The sequence below is a fragment of the Mytilus edulis genome, chromosome 2 (genome assembly GCF_963676685.1).
Source record: "Mytilus edulis chromosome 2, xbMytEdul2.2, whole genome shotgun sequence".
Classification (NCBI taxonomy): Eukaryota; Metazoa; Mollusca; class Bivalvia; order Mytilida; family Mytilidae; genus Mytilus; species Mytilus edulis.
The window spans coordinates 35,635,556-35,658,210 of NC_092345.1; the positions used below are offsets into that span (position 1 = coordinate 35,635,556).

Consider the following 22,655-nt stretch of genomic DNA (forward strand, 5'->3'; position numbering starts at 1 on the left):
ATAAAGAATAAAAGTGTGGAAAAGTGATTTGCCGGACTGACGGATGGACAGAAAGACAGACAGACGGACAGAGTGCAAATCTAAAGTCTCCTGTGACTTATGGGACAACTTAATTCAAATAAACTCATCATAGATACGATGAAAAATTTATATTTTCACCAGACGTAAGTTTCGTCTACAAAAGACTCATCAGTGGCACTCTAATCAAAAAGTTAAAAAGGCCAAATATTGTACGAAGTTGGAGAGCATTCAGAAGCAAACATTCCTAAAAGTTTTGCCAAATACAGCTAAGGTAATCTATTCCTAAGGTAGAAAAGCCTTTATATTTCAAAAACTCAAAATTTTGTTATCAGTTGATTTACAATTATGACAAAATGGGTTTTCACAGAATACAGAATTTGATGAGATTATTCTTACCAGATAGATTTGCTCTAAAGCTTGTGAAGTCAAACATGTACCTGAATATTCTCTTTTCTTCAAGTCTGTTACCCTTCTTCAGTTATGTTCCTTTATATCATTATATGCAAGCAGAGGATCATCTGAACACATTCTCCATTTATTCAAGGGTTAAACCTTAATATTGGATAAACTATTAGCCGACTACACCTGACAATGCAGCATAATAATGAATGCAGCTTTCGACATCCTTGTTTGAACCAATACTTTATCTGAATGAAGAGATCTGATTTGTATCTTTCATAATCTTTACTTGCAAAATAAGACTTTGAAAACGGCCACAGTGTGTCCAAAAATACAAGGATAAACTATTTAAACAAATATATGTGCAACATGATTTGAACGCAATAACTGAATGTGTAAACAAACTTAATTTGTAACTACAACAAACATCAGCTAAATCCAAATGGAATGAAAACCACAACATGGTTATAATGTAATAGGATACTACTTTACATTTGCATTTAAATAAAAAACAGTTCAACAATACCTTCTGCAAATGTCTCTATTAAAGTTTACCTGTGAATAGAGTTGAGTTACTGTCTTACTTATGTTGTTCTATACTACTGTAACTAAGCTTAATTAATAATATCTTCATATTGAGGAAAAGCAAATCCTTTTTTATCCTGTCATAACTATATTTGTACCTAATTTCATCATCCCATTTCTAGTTCATCAAAATGTATTGAAAACATTTGGCTGTAGAAATTTTTGTTTCTAGTGTAAAAAAAAAATCATTTAAAGTGAAATTGCAAGTTCCATCTGATCGTATTTTTATTCTGTAAAAGAAAGATTTTAAAATATGTCTTTATCAATGAAATTCTTATTGAACTGACACTTTCAAAGTAATTTTGGATTATGTAATAAAAATATCTTAGGGTTTTTCTGTTTTATTCTGGTTTTGATTTTGTTTGTATGTTTCTGTTTTATTTGCTTTTTATTTGTTTGTTTTTGGAGGATAGTATCCTTTGTAGAATAATTAAAAGCCCACCCTAATTCATTATAACAAATGATTTTAATTATGAACGCTAGCTAATTAAATCTTTGTCTTCCTCAGACTGTCCATCTTTACTTGCTTCTGTTGTCAAAGTGTCCGTTGTTGATGGCATATTGTCTTTAATCCCTTCCATATTATCCTGATTTACTGTTTCCTGTGTAATATCACTTTCTTTAAATAGTGATGAAATGTTAAAGGAATTTGATTTGACATTTTTAATTCTTCTTTCCAACAAATCATATAGCATTGGCGAGCTACCACAAATGATTTCATGTGCTTCTTGTATTTCTTGAACAAGTTTATTGACATTTTGAGCATTTACATTCCTGCTAACGTTATGTTCAACATCGAGAGGGTTTTCTATGAATAATGCATTGAAAGTTTTCTTCTCCACAGGAACTCCTTCCACAACTGATATAGAGTATTTCTCAAAATCAAAATCGGCATAGAATTTGAAGAAATCTTGGAGTAGAGTACCTGAAAGATACAAGACAAAATTAAAATATTGCTTAAAAGTATGGTCTAAATGTACTTCTTATCTTTTTTGTTGTCTTTTAATATCATTTAATATCAATTTTTTAATAGAGGATATAAGGTGATTTCAACATGTATCGTTTTCTATTTTTATTGAATGAATATATATATATATATACACGAGTCTAAATTGAAAACTACGTTCAAACCTATGATTGCGTTGGATAAAAATCACAATTTTTATACGTGTGCATGTAAAACAAATTTCGTTGTAGAAGGGTCTAAATACAGCACAAACAACATTTTCCAAAAGACCAAAAAAGTGAAGAAGTATATTTAAACAAAACGCATTTGACTAACAGGTCGAAGAACTGATGTTCTTTAACCCTGCTGGCTGCCATTGGCGATTGCCAAATAAAATTGATCGCAAGATGTAACAAAATAGATCTTAATATAAATTTAATACTAAACAGAAAACAATTAACTTGTGGCCACAATGTTATGCCACAAACATAAGATGTTAATATTTTTTTGTACACCAGATGATCCAGATTTCGACAATAAATGTCTCTTCAGTGATGTATATATATATATATATATATGTTGGTTTTTTACTACTTTTTTTAATTGTTATATATTCCTAATTTTGTTTTAAATGTAATGTAAAAACATGATAACAGTATTTTGTGTACTATTTTTTAATCTTGCACAGAATCTGTAAAAAGCCATGGAAAAAATCCATTTAAGGACACCAGAATACATATAATACAATAAAAAACAAGAGGCTCTCAAGAGCCTGAATCGCTCACCTTAATTCTTTTGGTTAAATCTCTCATCAATGATTATTTTGGCTTTTCAATTTATTTAAATGTTTTTTGGATCATCCTATTTTCTTCAAAAGCCAAAAAAAATAATCATTTTCTCCTATGTTCTATTTTAGCCATAGGAGCTATGTTTCTTGACATACAAGGAAATAAAATATAAAATTTATACTAGATACTCTGAAACTCATTTAGCCTAAGTTTGGCTGAAATTGATACAGCAGTTTCAAAGGAGAAGATTTTTTAAAGTAAGTCAACATGATGAACAAATTGTGAAAAAAGTCTTTAAAGGGCAATAACTCCTTAAGGGGTCAATTGACAATTTTGGTCAAATTGACTTAATTGAAGATCTTACTTTGCTGAACATTATTGCTGTTTACAGTTTATTTCTATCTATAATTATATTCAAGATAATAAACAAAAACAGCAAAATTTCCTTAAAATTATCAATTCAGGGGCAGCAACCCAACAACAGTTGTCTGATTCATCTGAAAATTTCAGGGCAGATAGATCTTGACCTGATAAACAATATTACCCACGTCAGATTTGCTCTAAATGCTTTGGTTTTTGAGTTATAAGCCAAAAACTGCATTTGACCCCTATGTTTTATTTTTAGCAATGGCGACCATGTTTGTTGATAGATCATAACTTCAGATACAATTTACAAACTAGATACCCTAAGGAACATTCAATTAAAGTTTGGAAGTATTTGGCCCAGTAGTTTCAGAGGAGAAGATTTTTGTAAAAGATTACTAAGATTTACGAAAAATGGTTAAAAATTGACTATAAAGGGCAATAACTCCTAAAGGGGTCAACTGACCATTTCCGTCATGTTGACTTATTTGTAAATCTTACTTTGCTGAACATTATTACTGTTTACAGTTTATCTCTATCTATAATAATATTCAAGATAATAACCAAAAACAGCAAAATTTCATTAAAATTACCAATTCAGGGGCAGCAACCCAACAACAGGTTGTCTGATTCATCTGAAAATTTCAGGGCAGATAGATCTTGACCTGATAAACAATATTACCCCATGTCAGATTTGCTCTAAATGCTTTGGTTTTTGAGTTATAAGCCAAAAACTGCATTTGACCCCTATGTTCTATTTTTAGCAATGGCGACCATGTTTGTTGATAGATCAAAACTTCGGATACAATTTATAAATTAGATACCCTAAGGAACATTCAGTTAAAGTTTGAAAGTATTTGGCCCAGTAGTTTCAGAGGAGAAGATTCTTGAAATAGTTTACGACGACGACAGACGACGACGGACGACGGACGACGACGGACGCCAAGTGATGGCATAAGCTCACTTGTCCCTTCGGCACAGGTGAGCTAAAAATGTGTTGCCTATAATCTATGAAGAAAGTTTGTTGATGAAATACGGGTCTGTTATTAAAGAAAGCTTACCAACATCCGGAACAGATGCTTCCAGGCTTGTTTGATCTACACTTTCATTGGATAGGTAATTCTTTTTTAAAAGATCTATGTTTGTAGAAAAGGAATAATCATGTCCATCTTCTATGTATCTCTCTGTCTCAACTGCAATATAAATAAAGTGAATAAAAAATAATTTTGTTTTTGATACAAATCTTGTTTTCAAAAATATTTTCTTTTAAATGCACAAGCTGTGTGTTCAAATTTAATAATAGATGTTTCAAAGGAGATGCATTTGTAGCTCTAGAATTCTGCAACCCTATTTGTTTTGTATAAAACAGGTTCATGTTTTATTTGCCTCTGTTGTCAAGAGATATAATTGTGTGCCTTTTTTATTCTAAAATGTCTTAGTTGCTGTCATTTGAAAAAGTCCTTTGTCCTGAAAAATCTTGTTTTTTCATTTCCAACTTTTTACTTTCAATCCAGTTTTAATTATAAAGAATTTACATGTACCTATTGTAAATGGATTGAATAGAATAGAATAGAATAGAATAGAATAGAATAGAATATTTTTATTTCCAAAATTACAGGGCCCATATAGTGATGTCTTAGATTTTAAATAACAGAATTTCAACAATCAGCTAGTGTATGATACCTTATCAGTTGTAATGACTCTTTCTTACTTATGAGTACAACTATTAGAACTACTGACCCTGACTGAGTACATGAACTCACCAATAGTGCTGTGTGGTATTCGTGTTGCTCAGCTAGTGTATGATACCTTATCAGTTGTAATGACTCTTTCTTACTTATGAGTACAACTATTAGAACTACTGACCCTGACTGAGCACATGAACTCACCAATAGTGCTGTGTGGTATTCGTGTTGCTCAGCTAGTGTATGATACCTTATCAGTTGTAATGACTCTTTCTTACTTATGAGTACAACTATTAGAACTACTGACCCTGACTGAGCACATGAACTCACCAATAGTGCTGTGTGGTATTCGTGTTGCTCAGCTAGTGTATGATACCTTATCAGTTGTAATGACTCTTTCTTACTTATGAGTACAACTATTAGAACTACTGACCCTGACTGAGCACATGAACTCACCAATAGTGCTGTGTGGTATTCGTGTTGCTCAGCTAGTGTATGATACCTTATCAGTTGTAATGACTCTTTCTTACTTATGAGTACAACTATTAGAACTACTGACCCTGACTGAGCACATGAACTCACCAATAGTGCTGTGTGGTATTCGTGTTGCTCAGCTAGTGTATGATACCTTATCAGTTGTAATGACTCTTTCTTACTTATGAGTACAACTATTAGAACTACTGACCCTGACTGAGCACATGAACTCACCAATAGTGCTGTGTGGTATTCGTGTTGCTCAGCTAGTGTATGATACCTTATCAGTTGTAATGACTCTTTCTTACTTATGAGTACAACTATTAGAACTACTGACCCTGACTGAACACATGAACTCACCTCCAGTGTTGTGTGGTATTCGTGTTGCTCAGCTAGTGTATGATACCTTATCAGTTGTAATGACTCTTTCTTACTTATGAGTACAACTATTAGAACTACTGACCGTGACTGAGTACATGAACTCACCTCCAGTGTTGTGTGGTATTCGTGTTGCTCAGCTAGTGTATGATACCTTATCAGTTGTAATGACTCTGTCTTACTTATGAGTACAAGTATTAGAACTACTGACCCTGACTGAGTACATGAACTCACCTCCAGTGTTGTGTGGTATTCGTGTTGCTCAGCTAGTGTATGATACCTTATCAGTTGTAATGACTCTTTCTTACTTATGAGTACAACTATTAGAACTACTGACCCTGACTGAGTACATGAACTCACCTCCAGTGTTGTGTGGTTTTCGTGTTGCTCAGCTAGTGTATGATACCTTATCAGTTGTAATGACTCTTTCTTACTTATGAGTACAACTATTAGAACTACTGACCCTGACTGAGCACATGAACTCACCAATAGTGCTGTGTGGTATTCGTGTTGCTCAGCTAGTGTATGATACCTTATCAGTTGTAATGACTCTTTCTTACTTATGAGTACAACTATTAGAACTACTGACCCTGACTGAGCACATGAACTCACCAATAGTGCTGTGTGGTATTCGTGTTGCTCAGCTAGTGTATGATACCTTATCAGTTGTAATGACTCTTTCTTACTTATGAGTACAACTATTAGAACTACTGACCCTGACTGAGCACATGAACTCACCAATAGTGCTGTGTGGTATTCGTGTTGCTCAGCTAGTGTATGATACCTTATCAGTTGTAATGACTCTTTCTTACTTATGAGTACAAGTATTAGAACTACTGACCGTGACTGAGTACATGAACTCACCTCCAGTGTTGTGTGGTTTTCGTGTTGCTCAGCTAGTGTATGATTCCTTATCAGTTGTAATGACTCTTTCTTACTTATGAGTACAACTATTAGAACTACTGACCGTGACTTAGTACATGAACTCACCTCCAGTGTTGTGTGGTATTCGTGTTGCTCAGTTAGTGTATGATACCTTATCAGTTGTAATGACTCTTTCTTACTTATGAGTACAACTATTAGAACTACTGACCCTGACTGAGTACATGAACTCACCTCCAGTGTTGTGTGGTATTTGTGTTGCTCAGTTAGTGTATGATACCTTATCAGTTGTAATGACTCTTTCTTACTTATGAGTACAACTATTAGAACTACTGACCCTGACTGAGTACATGAACTCACCTCCAGTGTTGTGTGGTATTCGTGTTGCTCAGCTAGTGTATGATACCTTATCAGTTGTAAAGACTCTTTCTTACTTATGAGTACAACTATTAGAACTACTGACCCTGACTGAGCACATGAACTCACCTCCAGTGTTGTGTGGTATTTGTGATCCTTAGCTAGTGTATGATACCTTATCAGTTGTAATGACTATTTCTTACTTATGAGTACAACTATTAGAACTACTGACCCTGACTGAACACATGAACTCACCTCCAGTGTTGTGTGGTATTCGTGTTGCTCAGTTAGTGTATGATACCTTATCAGTTGTAATGACTCTTTCTTACTTATGAGTACAACTATTAGAACTACTGACCCTGACTGAGCACATGAACTCACCTCCAGTGTTGTGTGGTATTTGTGATCCTTAGCTAGTGTATGATACCTTATCAGTTGTAATGACTCTTTCTTACTTATGAGTACAACTATTAGAACTACTGACCCTGACTGAGCACATGAACTCACCTCCAGTGTTGTGTGGTATTTGTGATCCTTAGCTAGTGTATGATACCTTATCAGTTGTAATGACTCTTTCTTACTTATGAGTACAACTATTAGAACTACTGACCCTGACTGAGTACATGAACTCACCTCCAGTGTTGTGTGGTATTCGTGTTGCTCAATCTTTTGTTTCCTGTGTAGTGTTTTGAAAACTGTTGTTAGACTGGTTGCCTATTTTTTTATTTTTTTTTTTTTATAGTTTTTTAGTTTTTTAGTCTTTGACTAATGGATTTTATTTACCCCCTTGTCCCTTTATTTTGATTATTTTTAGTGGCGGATCCAGCCATTTAAAAAAGGGGGGTTCCCAACCCAGAGTAAAGGGGGGGTTCCAACTATATGCTTCTTTTCAAATGCATTGATCATCCAAAAAAAAGGGGGGGGGGGGGGGTTCCAACCCCTGGAACCCAACCCCCCCCCCCCTGGATTAGCCACTGATTTTGTAAATTTGTCTTGTTTGTGTAGAGTGTATTACTAAACAGGGTGATTACATGTGATTTGGTTGTGAATCTTATGTATAATCCTGTAACATAAAAAAACTACTGCTTATACAGAGACAATGTTTTAAAGTAAATCACACACAATCAAAAGCATTCACTACAAAATAATAAGAAGAAAAACATACTTTATAATTGAGCCGATATGGTATATAAAAAACTTAATATATATCTCATTTCTCTTCCGACCCCTGTTGCTCTGTCATTAGTTTTGAATATAGTGTTTTCTTCAACATATGCATTTTTTATTATCCCTCTGGTGACTTTTAGTCTCTTCTATAGCTTGAAAAGACTTTTATAAAAACTAAAATACTTCTTCACAGCAAACACAAAGAGCAATTACGAAAAGCTTTTGCCAATATCAACTTTTGAAAAAAAAAACACCCATAAAAAGCACATATTACAAAAACTTGTGATCTTTTATAGAATGAAATTCAAAACAGTGTAGCTGTGGCCATTGATTGACAACCTTAAGTTATCCCATTGACTGAGGCAGATTAAGTGAACGTGTGTCTGTAACGACAACTGCTCACTACTTACTTATTATAGAATTTAAACTGTGGGGTCACCAAAGGTTCTTAACGCCTTTAATATTAAAATAGTTCGAAAAATTAATCAGGAATAACTTTATGTTTTGATTTATATTATTGATATAAATCAAAACATCGTGTTATTCCTGATTAGTTTTTCTAATTTCTTTATTTAGGTGTTGAGAACCTTTTGTGACCCCACAGTTTAACTGCCTTTAACAAGTACATAGTGAGCAGCGGTTGTTACAGACAAACGTTCACATAATCTGCCCCAGTCAATGGGATAATTTAAGGTTGTCAATCAATGGCCACAGCTACACTGTTTTGAATATGATTCTATATTGTCAAAACTTGTATAACAAACCTGCTACTTCTTGCATCTGTCTAAAAGACGGCAACAGTTTTCTGTTCTGCAGATAAAATGCTGTCATCATGATTAGCATAAAGTTTGACATCCATGGTCCAGGTTGAGATTCTTTTGTCACACCCTTAGCACTAGCCCATTGTTTAATCACTGTTACTAACTGTCGAATTTCTGGGCATAATTCTCCAAAAGTGAACATTAATTCAGCCATTTTTACACCAGACCTATAAATAAAACAAAGTTTATTTAACTTTTAAGGCAGATTGGAGGTATAGACCATGTAGACCAAGTCCAAACAGTTCATTGGGTAAAATTTGTTACTGTCTTATAAATAGATAAACTCATCAAATATACCAGGATTGAAATTTTGTATTTGCGCCAGACACGCTTTTCTTCTACAAAAGACTAATCAGTGATGCTGGAATCTAAAAAAAGTTAAAAAGGCCAAACAAAGTATGAAGTTGAAGATGTATTCATTTGTACTTTTGGCCCATGTAAATTGAAATCTTTGGGTTCAAGATTAGGAACATCACATTTCTATGATTAATCATTTTTCATTAGCATTTTGTATTCATAAATCATCTTAATTAGTATGAAATCATCAAACATTAAAAAATAAATGGTGAATGTGTCCATGAAACACAGATATCTATGATGACCCCATTTGCATATACCATAATTGTAAAGTGATGTAATTCAATAACTGTAAACAGTGAGGCTACCCAAATTTATACTTGATCTGAGTTTTGTGGTAATGAGCATTGTGCATAAGTTTCATATCATTTGGTTGAGTCAAACAAAAATACGAGAACAGAAACAAATATTTCAGGAATTTTTCTATGTGCAAAGGAACATATAACTCTAAAACAGAAAAAATTGATGCCACCAACATTCAATTTCAATCTGGTTTTTTTTTGTAGCAATAAGAATTGTGTATAAGTTTCATGACATATGCTTGAAGCAAACTAAAGTTAGAGAATGGAAAGGATAAAATTCAGAAATTTGGTTGAAACAAACTAAAGTTAGTGAACAGAAACCAATTTCAGGAAGTACGTAAATGTGTATAAACAAGGGTCAAACTTAATGCTGGGCCTCCACTACAGGAGGGGCATAAAAATTAAGACAATATTTTCAGTTGTAAGAGGGAAGTAAAGGTTTGATTTTGACACATTTCATATATACTTACATTCCATTAAGCGAGATGTCACATTCTCTTCTTGTGTTATTATGTTGAAATTTTACAATGGGAACTCGAGCATTCAGTATTTTATTAATTTTTCCACTACTTGGTATGAATACCCATACCATATTACCAATTATATCTAAGAGATGTTGCTGCCATTCACGTTCACTGTTAAATCGCTGGTTAGTTAAAAATTTTAATATATGAGCTTCTTCCTGAAAATACAACAAACAAAATTAAATAATATTATTTGTGCCATAACTGGAAAAATCCTGTATGTGGTGATTTCAGACATTTTGATATCAATTTCTAGTGTAATAATGAAATATGCATCTTCAATTAATTAAAAATTTCTTGATTTTAGTGAATACCCTATACACACAATCAACTACTCAATGAATTGTATTATAACATCAATAGTACTGGTGAGGTTATATTCTGTGGACTCATTTAGTTTCATGTGTACCAATTTTCCTGGATTGAGGAAAACTTACATTTTTCTGGATGTCTAATTTCATGGTTTTGACAAAGTCAGCATACAAGCCAATAGAAAATTTGTAATTCCTTGAACATTTAAATCTTAGGTTAACGTACGCGTGTTCCCAAGGAATCAACAAAAAATTGGTATTCAACGAATAATAAGGAATCCATAGTTCATGAATCAATTCTTTTGTAAGTTCTATAGCTTTCTATATGACAATTTATGAGGATTTTCCTACTGTAGCTGCACGAATCGAAATTAAGGTAAACACAAAAGCCACCACTGGTAAAGCTGTTGTGGTTTTTCATATTTGATCATGAAAAGGACATAATTGTTACATTTTCTGAAATCTCAGGCGCGTATCCAGAGGGGGGGGTTCCGGGGGTTGGAACCCCCCTTTTTTTTGGACGATCAATGCCTTTGAATGGGGACATGTAATTGGAACCCTCCCTTTGTCCTGGGTTAGGAACCCCCCCTTTTTAAAATGGCTGGATCCGCCCCTGAATCTTCATCTCAGTTTAACATACAGGGTACACAAATTCCTATTATCTGTTATTAACAATGTATGATTGTTTAAAACCATTCTTAATGAAAAGGGTCTGCTTTGGCAGGGATAAATTCTGCATATCTACAAAAAATCCTATAAATAGTCTCTCATTTCTCTAAAGAAGCCTTACTGTGAAATATTAATTGTAAACCTACTAACTTTTGTGAGTAAAACTTTTATCTGCCCTTATATAAATTATCAAATCTATATTGCTTGGACATGGATTGATTGATTGTTGGTTGCTTAACGTCCAGTGGCAAATATTTCATGCATATTCAGGACGAGAACAAGTTCACAATAAATACAATAGGTAGGTTGTTGTAATAGAGGCCATCTGGGATGATGGTCGGGGAAATTTGGACTGCCACTGGAAAATGAGGGTATATTGGATAGGGACAGAAATTTTGCCTTGCAACAGGCCACCTACGGACCCCTCAAAGAGTTGTTGCAAGGGTTCTTAACGTGCAAAGAGCTTGGCACTCTCTTTACACGAGGCATCGGATTTAACGTCCCCTTCTGACGGACGTGACTGCGAACTTTATACATCCCGCACAGCCAAACGGACGCCCCACTTCAGCAAGCGTTTTACTGCCGGTCGGGAGAAGACCAAGTGACCATATTTCTATACCCAAGTCACCCTTGGGGTTTCTTGGACATGGACTAGAAAAGACTAACTGCAAAATATAAAATGGTTTACCATTGTTTACATTATTCAATGTCTACTTACATTGTCATCTGACTTCTGTTTTAAGTCTAAAGTAATATCCAAATCACAGCCTGTATTTCCAAAACCATTTACACAAGATCCAAATAAGGAAGCATTACAATGTGGAAACATATTAGACAACATTTCTTTCAAAGTAGATGTAATGAAGTATTGGAGTCTAATATCATATTCTGTCAATTTCACATTATTCCATAATAAATTTATTCCCTCTGATAGCTGCAATAGAATATACTAGATAACTTTGAAGATTATCCTGGCATTATAGACAATGAAGTGGTTTATTTCTTGGCATTTAAGGGGGTAGACCTTGGTTCAGGGAGATAACTCTTTAAACCAGTTAAGCGTTTGTAAAAGTCAAGTTCATCAATGTATTTTAAGCATTTACCTGAAACAGATTGAAAATAATCTATGTAACCTAGAAGCTTAGAATATGTTTTTGAAAATGGTTGACATAAACGTACTGATGATTTTAAGAGTTATTTCCCTTAACCTAGGTCTACCTCCTTAAATTGTTTGATTTCCAAGGTCTAATCCCTTGCAAAGTTTTATATTCATTTTTTTTAGTCTATTAATGTTTTCCTCAATAATTAAAATTACACAATGGAATATTTTTTTTTTCTAATTTGTATTTTTCATGTGAAATATGCAAAAAAAATATGCTCCTCATGAATATTTCCCACTTTTCAATAACCAACAGAGTGATATACTTATTCATGGCATTAATTACATAAGCAACACGACGGGTGCCACATGTGGAGCAGGATCTGCTTACCCTTCCGGAGCACCTGAGATCACCCCTAGTTTTTTACGGACGCAATCACGAGTTGGTTGACCCCTAGTTTTTGTTGGGGTTCGTGTTGTTTATTCTTTAGTTTTCTTTGTTGTGTCATTTGCAATATTGTTTTTCTGTTTGTCTTTTTCATTTTTAGCCATGGCGTTGTCAGTTTGTTTTAGATTTATGAGTTTGACTGTCCCTTTGGTATCATTCGTCCCTTTTGCATTGGAATCAATACAGACCCAGGAATTTTGAAAAATGTGAAAAATTCATGAAACGAAATTTATATTGTTTAGCACATGTTTGGACACATTTGGACATATTTACATTCATTCATTATAAGTTTCAGTAAAATTCTTTATATTTGAATAATTGAGAGTACACATTTATATGAATTACTGGATTCTCAACATGAGTATCCAAGACAAATTCAGACACATATTATACATTAAATTATTCAAGATCAAGACAATAAGAGTCCACTGTAGATGGTTTTTTTTTTTTTAAAACATAATTGTTCTACAGTTTTGTGCCTTTCTTTAATTTTTTTTTTTGTCTTTTCATTAATCGCTGTTAAAAGTAAAAATGAGTTACTTTAAGAAAGCTGTTCAAATTTGAAAAAACAAGAATGTGTCCATAGTACACGGATGCCCCACTCGCATTATTATTTCTATGTTCAGTAGACCGTGAAATTGGGGTCAAAACTCTAATTTGGCAATTAAATTAGAAAGATTATATCATAGGGAACATGTGTACTAAGTTTGAAGTTGATTGGACTTCAACTTCATCAAAAACTACCTTGACCAAAAACTTTAACCTGAACGAACGGACGGACAGACGGAAGGACGGACAGACGCACAGACCAGAAAACATAATGCCCCTCTACTATCGTAGGTGGGGCATAAAAACAACATGTAAGCAAAGTTATCACCACTTTTGTGAGAAAAAGTTATGAAATACACAAAAATATATGAAGGCCTCTGACATAACAAATTACAGTTCTCACCTGTGTGGTTTGTTTTAATATTCTCAAATCAAAATTGTTTGGTTTAAAGACATTCACTGATTTACTATCTAATCTGTTTTCATTCATCAATGTAGTTTTTCCATGTTCTTCTTTGAATAAATATCTTGTTCGAACTCTAACTGGAATTTTACTGAATGCATTGCCACGGAAATGTCCAACATTTCTGAATAACTTTTCTATACAATCTCTGTCTTTAAATTCTACTAGTAAATGATCCTAAAATGGACGTAGATAAGAGTTTAAAGATATGCAACAATGAAAATAACAAGGCCAACCAAAGACTATCACTTATAGCATTGGTTATTAAAACATTCTAAAGAGATTGATTGACTTATTCACTTTCAGCACTCACACCTATATTGTGGCAGCCATTTTTTATTAGGGCGGAAGCAGGAGTATCAAAAGAGGATATGCATGATGTGCTTCTGTTCATGTGATCAGATACTATTGTTTTCATGTTTATTTTCATTGCTTGCCACTGATCTTGTAGAACCCTTCCCTTTTCCGCTTTTCTTAGTGAATGACCATATCAAAGATGTCACCATGCTTTAGACATTATTCTCACAGACTTAGTCACACATAACTTTTGAATTATTTGAACAAAATGTCTTTCCATATATATAGTTTCTACTTAATATCAAACTAATGTAGAGATCCATTTTGTTACACCTTGCATTGTGATCAATTTATTTGGCAATTGTCCATGGCAGTCAGCAGGGTTTAAGAACATAATTTTTTCGACCTGCTAGTCAAATGTGTTTTGTTAAAATATATTTTTTCACTCTTTTGGTCTTTTGGAAAATGTTGTTTGTGCTGTATTTAGACCACTCTACAACGAAATTTGTTACATGAACAACGCAATCATAGGTTTGAACCTTGTTTTCAATTTAGACTTGTTTATTTATGTACAAAACTATACAGGAAAATTAAATCTTACTGGTTCTGAGTAACATGCACACTTGACTGGAACATTTTTAGACTTGAACTCATCTAACAAGTAAGAGATATCAGCTTTCCCTTTGACCTTTATCAAAACTGAACGACTAGCTTCATCAGACCTGGATTTCTGGATTTGTTCAAACTGTGATAAATTCCCTTTTGTGGCATAATTTTTCTCACCACTAATTTTCTTTGACTTTTCCTTCTCTAATTTCACTAGAAAATATATGGATAAATTAATAACATTAGACAGCATATATTCACCAAGGAGCATCAAGAACCATAACTATCTCTTTACATGACTTCACCCAGTAAATTGTTTAACATCATCTCTTATAGCATTGTTGATTTTGAATCATCTGGGTTCATTGAAGGGTTCATTGAAGGCGAGTACGGATGAACTGTTTTTGTTCCCAAAACAAATAATTTATATTGAAAGATGTTTATTAGAAATTTCATCACCCAACAAATTGAGTCTTAGGAAAGATTCGTTGTTGTAATTTACTTTGTTCACTCTCTTTAAATAAAGAATTTACTATTATAATGATATTACGAATATACTGAAAAACTTGCTTGTCCAAAGTGAGGCTGTCGTTGGTTGTTATCTATGGCTTACATGTTTGTTTTTCATTTAATAACTGTTTAGCATATAAATCAGACTGTTAGTTTTCACGTTTTAATTGTTTTACTTTTTATCATTGTCTGGGCTTTTTATAGCTTATTATATAGTATTGCAAAGACTTGACACCAATCTATTGCTAGTGATCAATAACAATATTTCTAGTTCCTATAAATAACATAACAGATGAGAGGAAAAGTAAAAATAAAGCCTAGACAAATTCAGAACTAGGCCAAATAAAAATATATGTGTGGTTCCAGTAACCCTACCGTCCCTACTTTTTCGTCTTAAAAATAGCCTACCCTAAAGATTTTATTGTCATTTTTCATTAAGCACTGTTAAAGTCAGAATGTTGCTCCCATAGACTCAATGTAAAAAAAAAAACAATAAAATAAAAAAAAATCCCTACCTTCCTACCCTAACTTTCTTTCAAATGTAACTGGAACCACACATACTTTTTTAGCTCACCTGGCCCGAAGGGCCAAGTGAGCTTTTCCCATCACTTGGCGTCTGTCGTCCGTCGTCATCGTCGTCGTCGTTAACTTTTACAAAAATCTTCTCCTCTGAAACTACTGGGCCAAATTAAACCAAACTTGGCCACAATCATCATTTGGGTATCTAGTTTTAAAAATGTGTGGCGTGACCCGTCCAACCAACCAAGATGGCAGCCATGGCTAAAAATAGAACATAGGGGTAAAATGCAGTTTTTGGCTTATAACTCAAAAACCAAAGCATTTAGAGCAAATCTGACAGGGGTAAAATTGTTTAACAGGTCTACATCTATCTGCCCTCTAATTTGCAGATGAATCGGACAACCTGTTATTGGGTTGCTGCCCCTGAACTGGTAATTCTAGGGAATTTTTGCTGTTTTTGGCTATTATCTTGAATATTATTATAGATAGAGATAAACTGCAAACAGCAATAATGTTCAGCAAAGTAAGATTTACAAATAAGTCAACATGACCGAAATGGTCAGTTGACCCCTTTAGGAGTTATTGACCTTTATAGTCAAATTTTAACCATTTTTTGTAAATCTTAGTAATCATTTACAAAAATCTTCTCCTCTGAAACTACTGGGCCAAATTAATCCAAACTTGGCCACAATCATCTTTGGGATATCTAGTTTAAAAAATATGTGGCGTGACCCGGCCAACCAACCAAGATGGCCGCCATGGCTAAAAATAGAACATAGGGGTAAAATGCAGTTTTTGGCTTATAACTCAAAAACCAAAGCATTTAGAGCAAATCTGACATGCGGTAAAAGTGTTTATCAGGTCAAGATCTGTCTGTCCTGAAATTTTCAGATGAATCGGACAACCTGTTGTTGGGTTGCTGCCCCTGAATTGGTAATTTTAAGGAAATTTTGCTGTTTTTGGTTATTATCTTGAATATTATTATAGATAGAGATAAACTGTAAACAGCAATAATGTTCAGCAAAGTAAGATTTACAAATAAGTCAGCATGACCAAAATGGTCAGTTGACCCCTGAAGGAGTTATTGCCCTTTATAGTCAATTTTTAACCATTTTTTCGTAAATCTTAGTAATCTTTTACAAAAATCTTCTTCTCTGAAACTACTGGGTCAAATTAAACTAAACTTGGCCACAATCATCATTGGGGTAGCTTGTTTAAACTAGAGGCTCTCAAGAGCCTGTGTCGCTCACCTATTAATGTGTTTACTGATGTCGGCCATCTTCGTTGGTAGGCGGGGTCATTAGACACTTTTTTTTTAAATAGATACCCTAGTATTATGATTGTGGCCAAGTTTGGTTAAATTTGGCCAAGTCGTTTTAGAAAAGATTTTTATACAAGTTACAAAAATGACGAAAAGTTGTTCAATATTGACATGAATTTATCCGTGTCCATTGTTTAATATGCACAAGACCAAGGGCTTATTGACTCTGGCCTTACAAATATTAGATATACTACCTGCTTCCATCAGAGATTCTGTTTGATGGTGGCTTAAGTCTACAACTTTAATATTGGAACGAAAACCATCAATTATGATTTTACCATGTCTTCTTTGTATCTTCTGTGCTTCTTGTAATTGTGATTCAGTGTCAAACTTTATAAATGCAGTTTTTAACCTGTAAATACAATTAAATATTAGGATCAAGACTTTTTTGGATGAATTATATGCATATGGTATTAAACTTTCAGTAGCAAATATTACATGGACATCAGGACAAGAATAAGTCAATGCAATGTGAATATGAACCCTGCTTTGTATAAAATATGGAAAACAACACGTTTTATAATTTATTGCGTCCGAAGCTTTGTATAAAATTACATGGAAGCTAGATTTTTGTATGTGCAAGGTAACAGTCTGCAGAAAAACATGTCAATTTTACATGTACATGATAATACGGACTCCAAGCACATCAGTCTTTGCACTTACTAAATGCAGCAAACTTACAAAAGAAGCAATAAAGACCAATTTTCAAGCTGTATAAAATCCAAAATACAATTCCTTACATCTTTCCTTCCTCATCTAATGGTTGAAAATGTATATCAACTGCACTAGGGAATATCTTCATCAATTTTTCTTTTGAAACCTTATTTAAAACTCTCCAAATGTGTAGAATTTTTTGTACCTCAGCTGTGCCTGTTAACAAAATAAATTCAATGCATATTAGTAAATTCAGTACGATCATGATAATTGGAAAAGCATTCATTGAAAAGCAAACAAAAAATGTACTTTCAATAACTTTAATAATAAATAATAACAAAATGTACAATGCAACATGTGCAAAGTGTGTAATAAGACGTTGTTATAGCAACAGAACTTGTTTTCAGTATCTTTGATAGCATGGTAAGTTTTATACGTGTATATGTGCCTTATTATTATATATGTGACTAAAGTGGTACCCAGAATGTATCAAAGAGACAACAACACAACCAAAGAGCAAAATGCATCTCTTCAAATACTATAGGAATTTTCATGAGAACCAAAAATGGCTCCCATGGCCATACTTAAAAATATTTGGGTTTGCCATTTAATGTAGAAAAATTATAATTTTCATTGAAATATTCAGCTAACAGATTCTAAATCAAAATGTCTTAAATCAATCCAATCAGAGGTTAATGTTATATTATTCAAACTGTAAAACTTATCAAAATTAAAACTGCTCCTGTCATGCTTCAATGATTCCCTATATAATCAATCAAATTTTTTCCCCACCAATATTGGTTTGAAGTAAGGGTAATAGATAAATATCAATCTAAACTACTGGAATTTACAATAATAATTGAAGTTTGAGAACACATTAATTTCTTAATTTATAATACCAGTAGAACATGCACCCTGAGGGACAGTTTTGGATCTTTCATCCTGCTGTAAACTGTTGGTACTTTCTGCTGTAGCTCCATCTGGGAGTGAATCATTCACAAAAGTAGCCGGATCTGTCATAAAGAAAAAACAAATATCATTAAATTTAAAACAACATATCTTTTGAGAACAATCATGACAATTAAAAGATGGAATGTACTTAATTTAATTTCAAATGACTAGAGATGAGATCAAAAATATTACGTCAGTACACTAAATCCCTTGGATGTTGATTGATATTTTAAGGATATATTCTTCTAACATTTCAGTCTCGTTGAAATCTAGTTCTGGAATTATTTCCAAAACTGTGTGATACATGTGGAAAATATCAATGAATTTAAATAGTGTTATATTTGCCATATTTAAAGTAATTTTGAGTGATAATTTTTTTAATTTCTTTTACCAATCAAGTCAGTCTTTTTAGCCAAAATTTTGGGCAAATGGGTGAGGGGTACAAGAAATGATTTTATCAAAAACATGTACATCCCATATCCTTTTTTTTTCAAATTTTTTAGATATGTATTTCTGCATGTTGTTCAATCATTTATAACAAAAACATGAAGAAGTTGAAATAAAATGCATTTTGTTCTTAAAACAGAGAAAAATCACAATTTTACAAAATTGACAGCATGGTAAATTTGACTCAGAAAAGCATCAAAACTTTCTTATATTAACACCTGTCTATAGTCTTTTTAAGTTAAATTTATTCAGATTGGTCCACTTTATCTTTATTGAAAGTATGAAAAAACATTTAATTGAGGAACTGTGATTTTTTTTAATAGGAAAAAAACGGGTAAAAAATTATGAAAAATGGGAAAATCATCAAAATTGAGTACTTTAAAAGGGCCGTAGCGAAAAAAGTTTAAAGTCATATGAAACCTCCAATGAAAAAAAATTATCATATGCATATGTTTTTTATAACTAAATGGGTAGTTTTCATTACAAAACTTATGTCATGATTACTCAAATGACATTTTGATGTGTTGTCCCCAACCTGTGGAGAGGTCAAAAAGATCTGAGCCAAATGAGAGATACATCATACAGAAATTAATTAACCCTGATTTTCTTTTGATTTCGATATCCCTTTTTCAATAGTTGTTTTGTTTCTGTCCAATTGATACAACAAGCCATATCGTCTTATTTGTGGTCTTGTTATCCAATTTGAGCAAATTCTTGCCGTAAAGCTCAACATGGGCGCAGACATCTTGAAAATAATCTCTAACCCTTTATAGTTCTCGTTAGATTGTTGCTAGGCCGCACCATTGAAAGGATTCCATGACCATCAATTGAAGTTTAAATAACAACGCACACACGTGATTTTTTTACTCTCAATGTACCACCCGAAAAAAAAGAAGGAAAAATGAAAATATCGGTATAAAAACGTAAAAAATTGAATAAATGCTAAATCATATGTTATACTAGCAAGGAATTGTATATATACAATTCCTTGATGCAATAAAAGAACAAAGTATATGCACAGACATATATCTCCGGTACATGTATATGTTATATGCGGCGAAATTATGTGACGCCACCCAATTGCTTATTTCTAAGAACATTTTGAGTAGATGCTCTATTATTAAATAAAATAAAAACACATTTAATTGATATATATATAAATTATATAATATGCCGGACGGCTACAGTGCAGGCGATTGGGTGTAATGATAGATCCGTGTTTTACTTGCTCGGATACTGATACTAAAAACACATATTTTTGTATCTATTCTATATTTTCAAAACTACATGTGTACAGTTATCCTACAAATCTACACTGAACTCTCAGTTTAGGCTACACGTGCTGATCTTATATATAGTCATGCATATTCATTAGCTATGTAGGCGTGTCAAAATCGTATCATACGCGATAATGACCAGCCAGTACACACTGTAATGATTTCATTAACCAGTATTAAAAAGATAAACATAACATCCCCGCCCACAAATTAGAAATTTCTAAAAATGTCTTACTGGTCAATGAAATCTATTTATAAAAATTATGAATAATAATATTAAAAAAAATAAAATTGAAACAATCTCTCAGCAAATACTAATTGTACTTTAATATACACACATTTAAAACTTGAAAATAAATTCATAAGTTCTCATTAAATAATAATTCTATGTGTTAAATATAACTACAAATTTTGTTTAGTAAAAAAACCAGGAAAAAAACAGTTTTAAAAGATCTAGAATAAAAGGTTTCTTTTTCATCGCTAAAATATGCAGTAAAAAAATTATAATGTCAAAAATATGAAGAAAAAAAAACAACAATTAAAATTATAACATTTGTATCAATTAAAATGAATGATCATTGTTTAAACTTAGTTCCCAGTGTAATTAATGTAGTCTTGAAACGGAAATTCTGTTTATCTGATCTGTCAAAATGACAAGTGTGCATAAATGTTATAGTTACAAATCAACTAATCTAACCGCTAAATCTCATTAAAACTCATTATGTAAAAACCACAACAACATTAATATCTCTCTGTGAAATCCCAGACACAGATGTTCGATACCATAGGTCGTAAAATCTTGACCATTAACCTCTCACTTGTTTATTTTACGGATACTTCCAAGAGCACGACAGATTACAACTGTCAACTTTGCTCAAGTGAACACTTGCGATGCATAAAATTGTAGCTTTAAAAGTAAACATACATGTTTCAAAGTGATGACACTAGCAGAGACCCGTGACTCTTAATATATTTCAAATAATAATAACTAGTTTATCTCACACACTCACACAATTATTCATTAATCCCCGGCCGAGGATTAAAGATTCTTACAACATACAATCAAAATAGATATTAATATATGAAAACAAAGGTTATTTCTAGCATAACATCTTTTGCGCTACTACATCTGTTGTTCAACGTTCAAACAATAAAAAAAAATCCCGGCCACTAATTTTTGACCCCTCTCATAAAATCCCAGCAACCAATTGTTGGCCCCTTTAATAAAATACCGGCCACCAATTTTTGGCCACTTTTACAAAATACCGGTCACAATTTTTTTACCACTGGTACTCAGTTTCTTGAATCATTTTATTCTACCCAGCCATCAATTTTTGGCCACTATAACAATTTTATAAAATATCTCACGAATCATTTGATTCAACCTAATAATTCCTAATACAATTAGACACTCGCATAGCAAAAGTAACTTTTACAAAACCTTATCAGCATGATTTAAGTATCAACAACAACAAATATACTACTACTAAATGCAGTCACGTGTAGCCCTATATACATGCATGCAAAAGAACCAATTCAAATAGAACAAACAAATTAATTACATGTCACAAACAATTTAATGTAAAGCATATTAACAAAATGTCAAATTTCAACATTAATGTCACTAAAATATTCTTTCATCTCTGGTTTGGTATTTAGATATATCGATAGTGGCGAGACAATCACATTACAGGTGGCGAATCAATATTCACACACTCAATTCCAGAATCTTGTGGCGAGGCAATTCTCACACACAAGTATAAAACTTTATCTTGACTATCTGTGGCGAGGCAATTCTCACACACAGATCTGTATAAAACGATGATTGGTTGTGGCGAAACAATTTTCACACACAAAAATAGACTCACAGTATCATTGGAGGTGGTTTATTTTGAACTATCTTCTTTGCTTTAGGTGATAAACCTGACTCCTCTACCCATATAGAATTTTGTGCTGGCTCGCCGACAATTTGTACAAGATATTTTAGTTGATTATTATCGATTTTCCTGGCTAAAACACGTTTGATTTTATGATATCGATTGTCGTCTGATGATATTGAATCTGTTCCTAAGGGAGCTACCATTTGATTTTTATGGGGGGGCTAGGATGAAAAATTTTGTCCTGCATTTTTTTTAGTTGTAATCTCTGTCCTGACTTTTTATTTTTCACTCTATTCGGTCCTGCCTTTTTTTTTATTAGTTTATCCTGACTTTTTTTACCTAAATTGTCATCCTGCCTTTTTTTTTTGCAAAGTGTCTCATCCTGCCTTTTTTTTTACTCAAAACTCCTGTCCTGCCTATTTTTTTCAAATTTCATCCTAGCCCCCCCATAAAAATCAAATGGTAGCTCCCTAATTCGGAATCTAAATTAACAAAGTCGTTAAATTTTGCGGGTGGCTTTTTATGTCTAGTTGACTGACGTACGGGGACTTGTTCAGAATATGACGAAGTAGAAGAATCGACATTAGTATTTGAACTTTGGCTTT

The 22,655-nt window shown here is 33.0% G+C and overlaps 1 protein-coding gene across 3 annotated transcripts; it reads right to left on the reverse strand.

Moving 5' to 3' along the window:
- Positions 1–1,452: 1,452 nt before the first annotated feature.
- LOC139512068 (poly(A) RNA polymerase, mitochondrial-like) lies at positions 1,453–19,747 on the reverse strand. Of its 3 annotated transcripts, none has more exons than XM_071299387.1 (11): positions 19,658–19,747; positions 18,395–18,508; positions 17,582–17,711; positions 17,036–17,193; positions 14,487–14,704; positions 13,529–13,765; positions 11,748–11,963; positions 9,996–10,207; positions 8,810–9,033; positions 4,164–4,295; positions 1,453–1,930 (listed from the first exon to the last, which is right to left on the reverse strand). In XM_071299387.1, exons 1-11 carry the CDS (start codon positions 19,695–19,697, stop codon positions 1,485–1,487), a joined length of 2,127 nt encoding a protein of 708 aa, XP_071155488.1. In that variant the 5' UTR covers positions 19,698–19,747; the 3' UTR covers positions 1,453–1,484. The 3 variants fall into 3 exon arrangements, with proteins under 3 accessions (XP_071155488.1, XP_071155487.1, XP_071155486.1); XM_071299386.1 differs by lacking the exon at positions 19,658–19,747 and adding an exon at positions 19,491–19,656 and having other exon boundaries at positions 18,410–18,508; XM_071299385.1 differs by lacking the exon at positions 19,658–19,747 and adding an exon at positions 19,491–19,656.
- Positions 19,748–22,655: the final 2,908 nt, after the last annotated feature.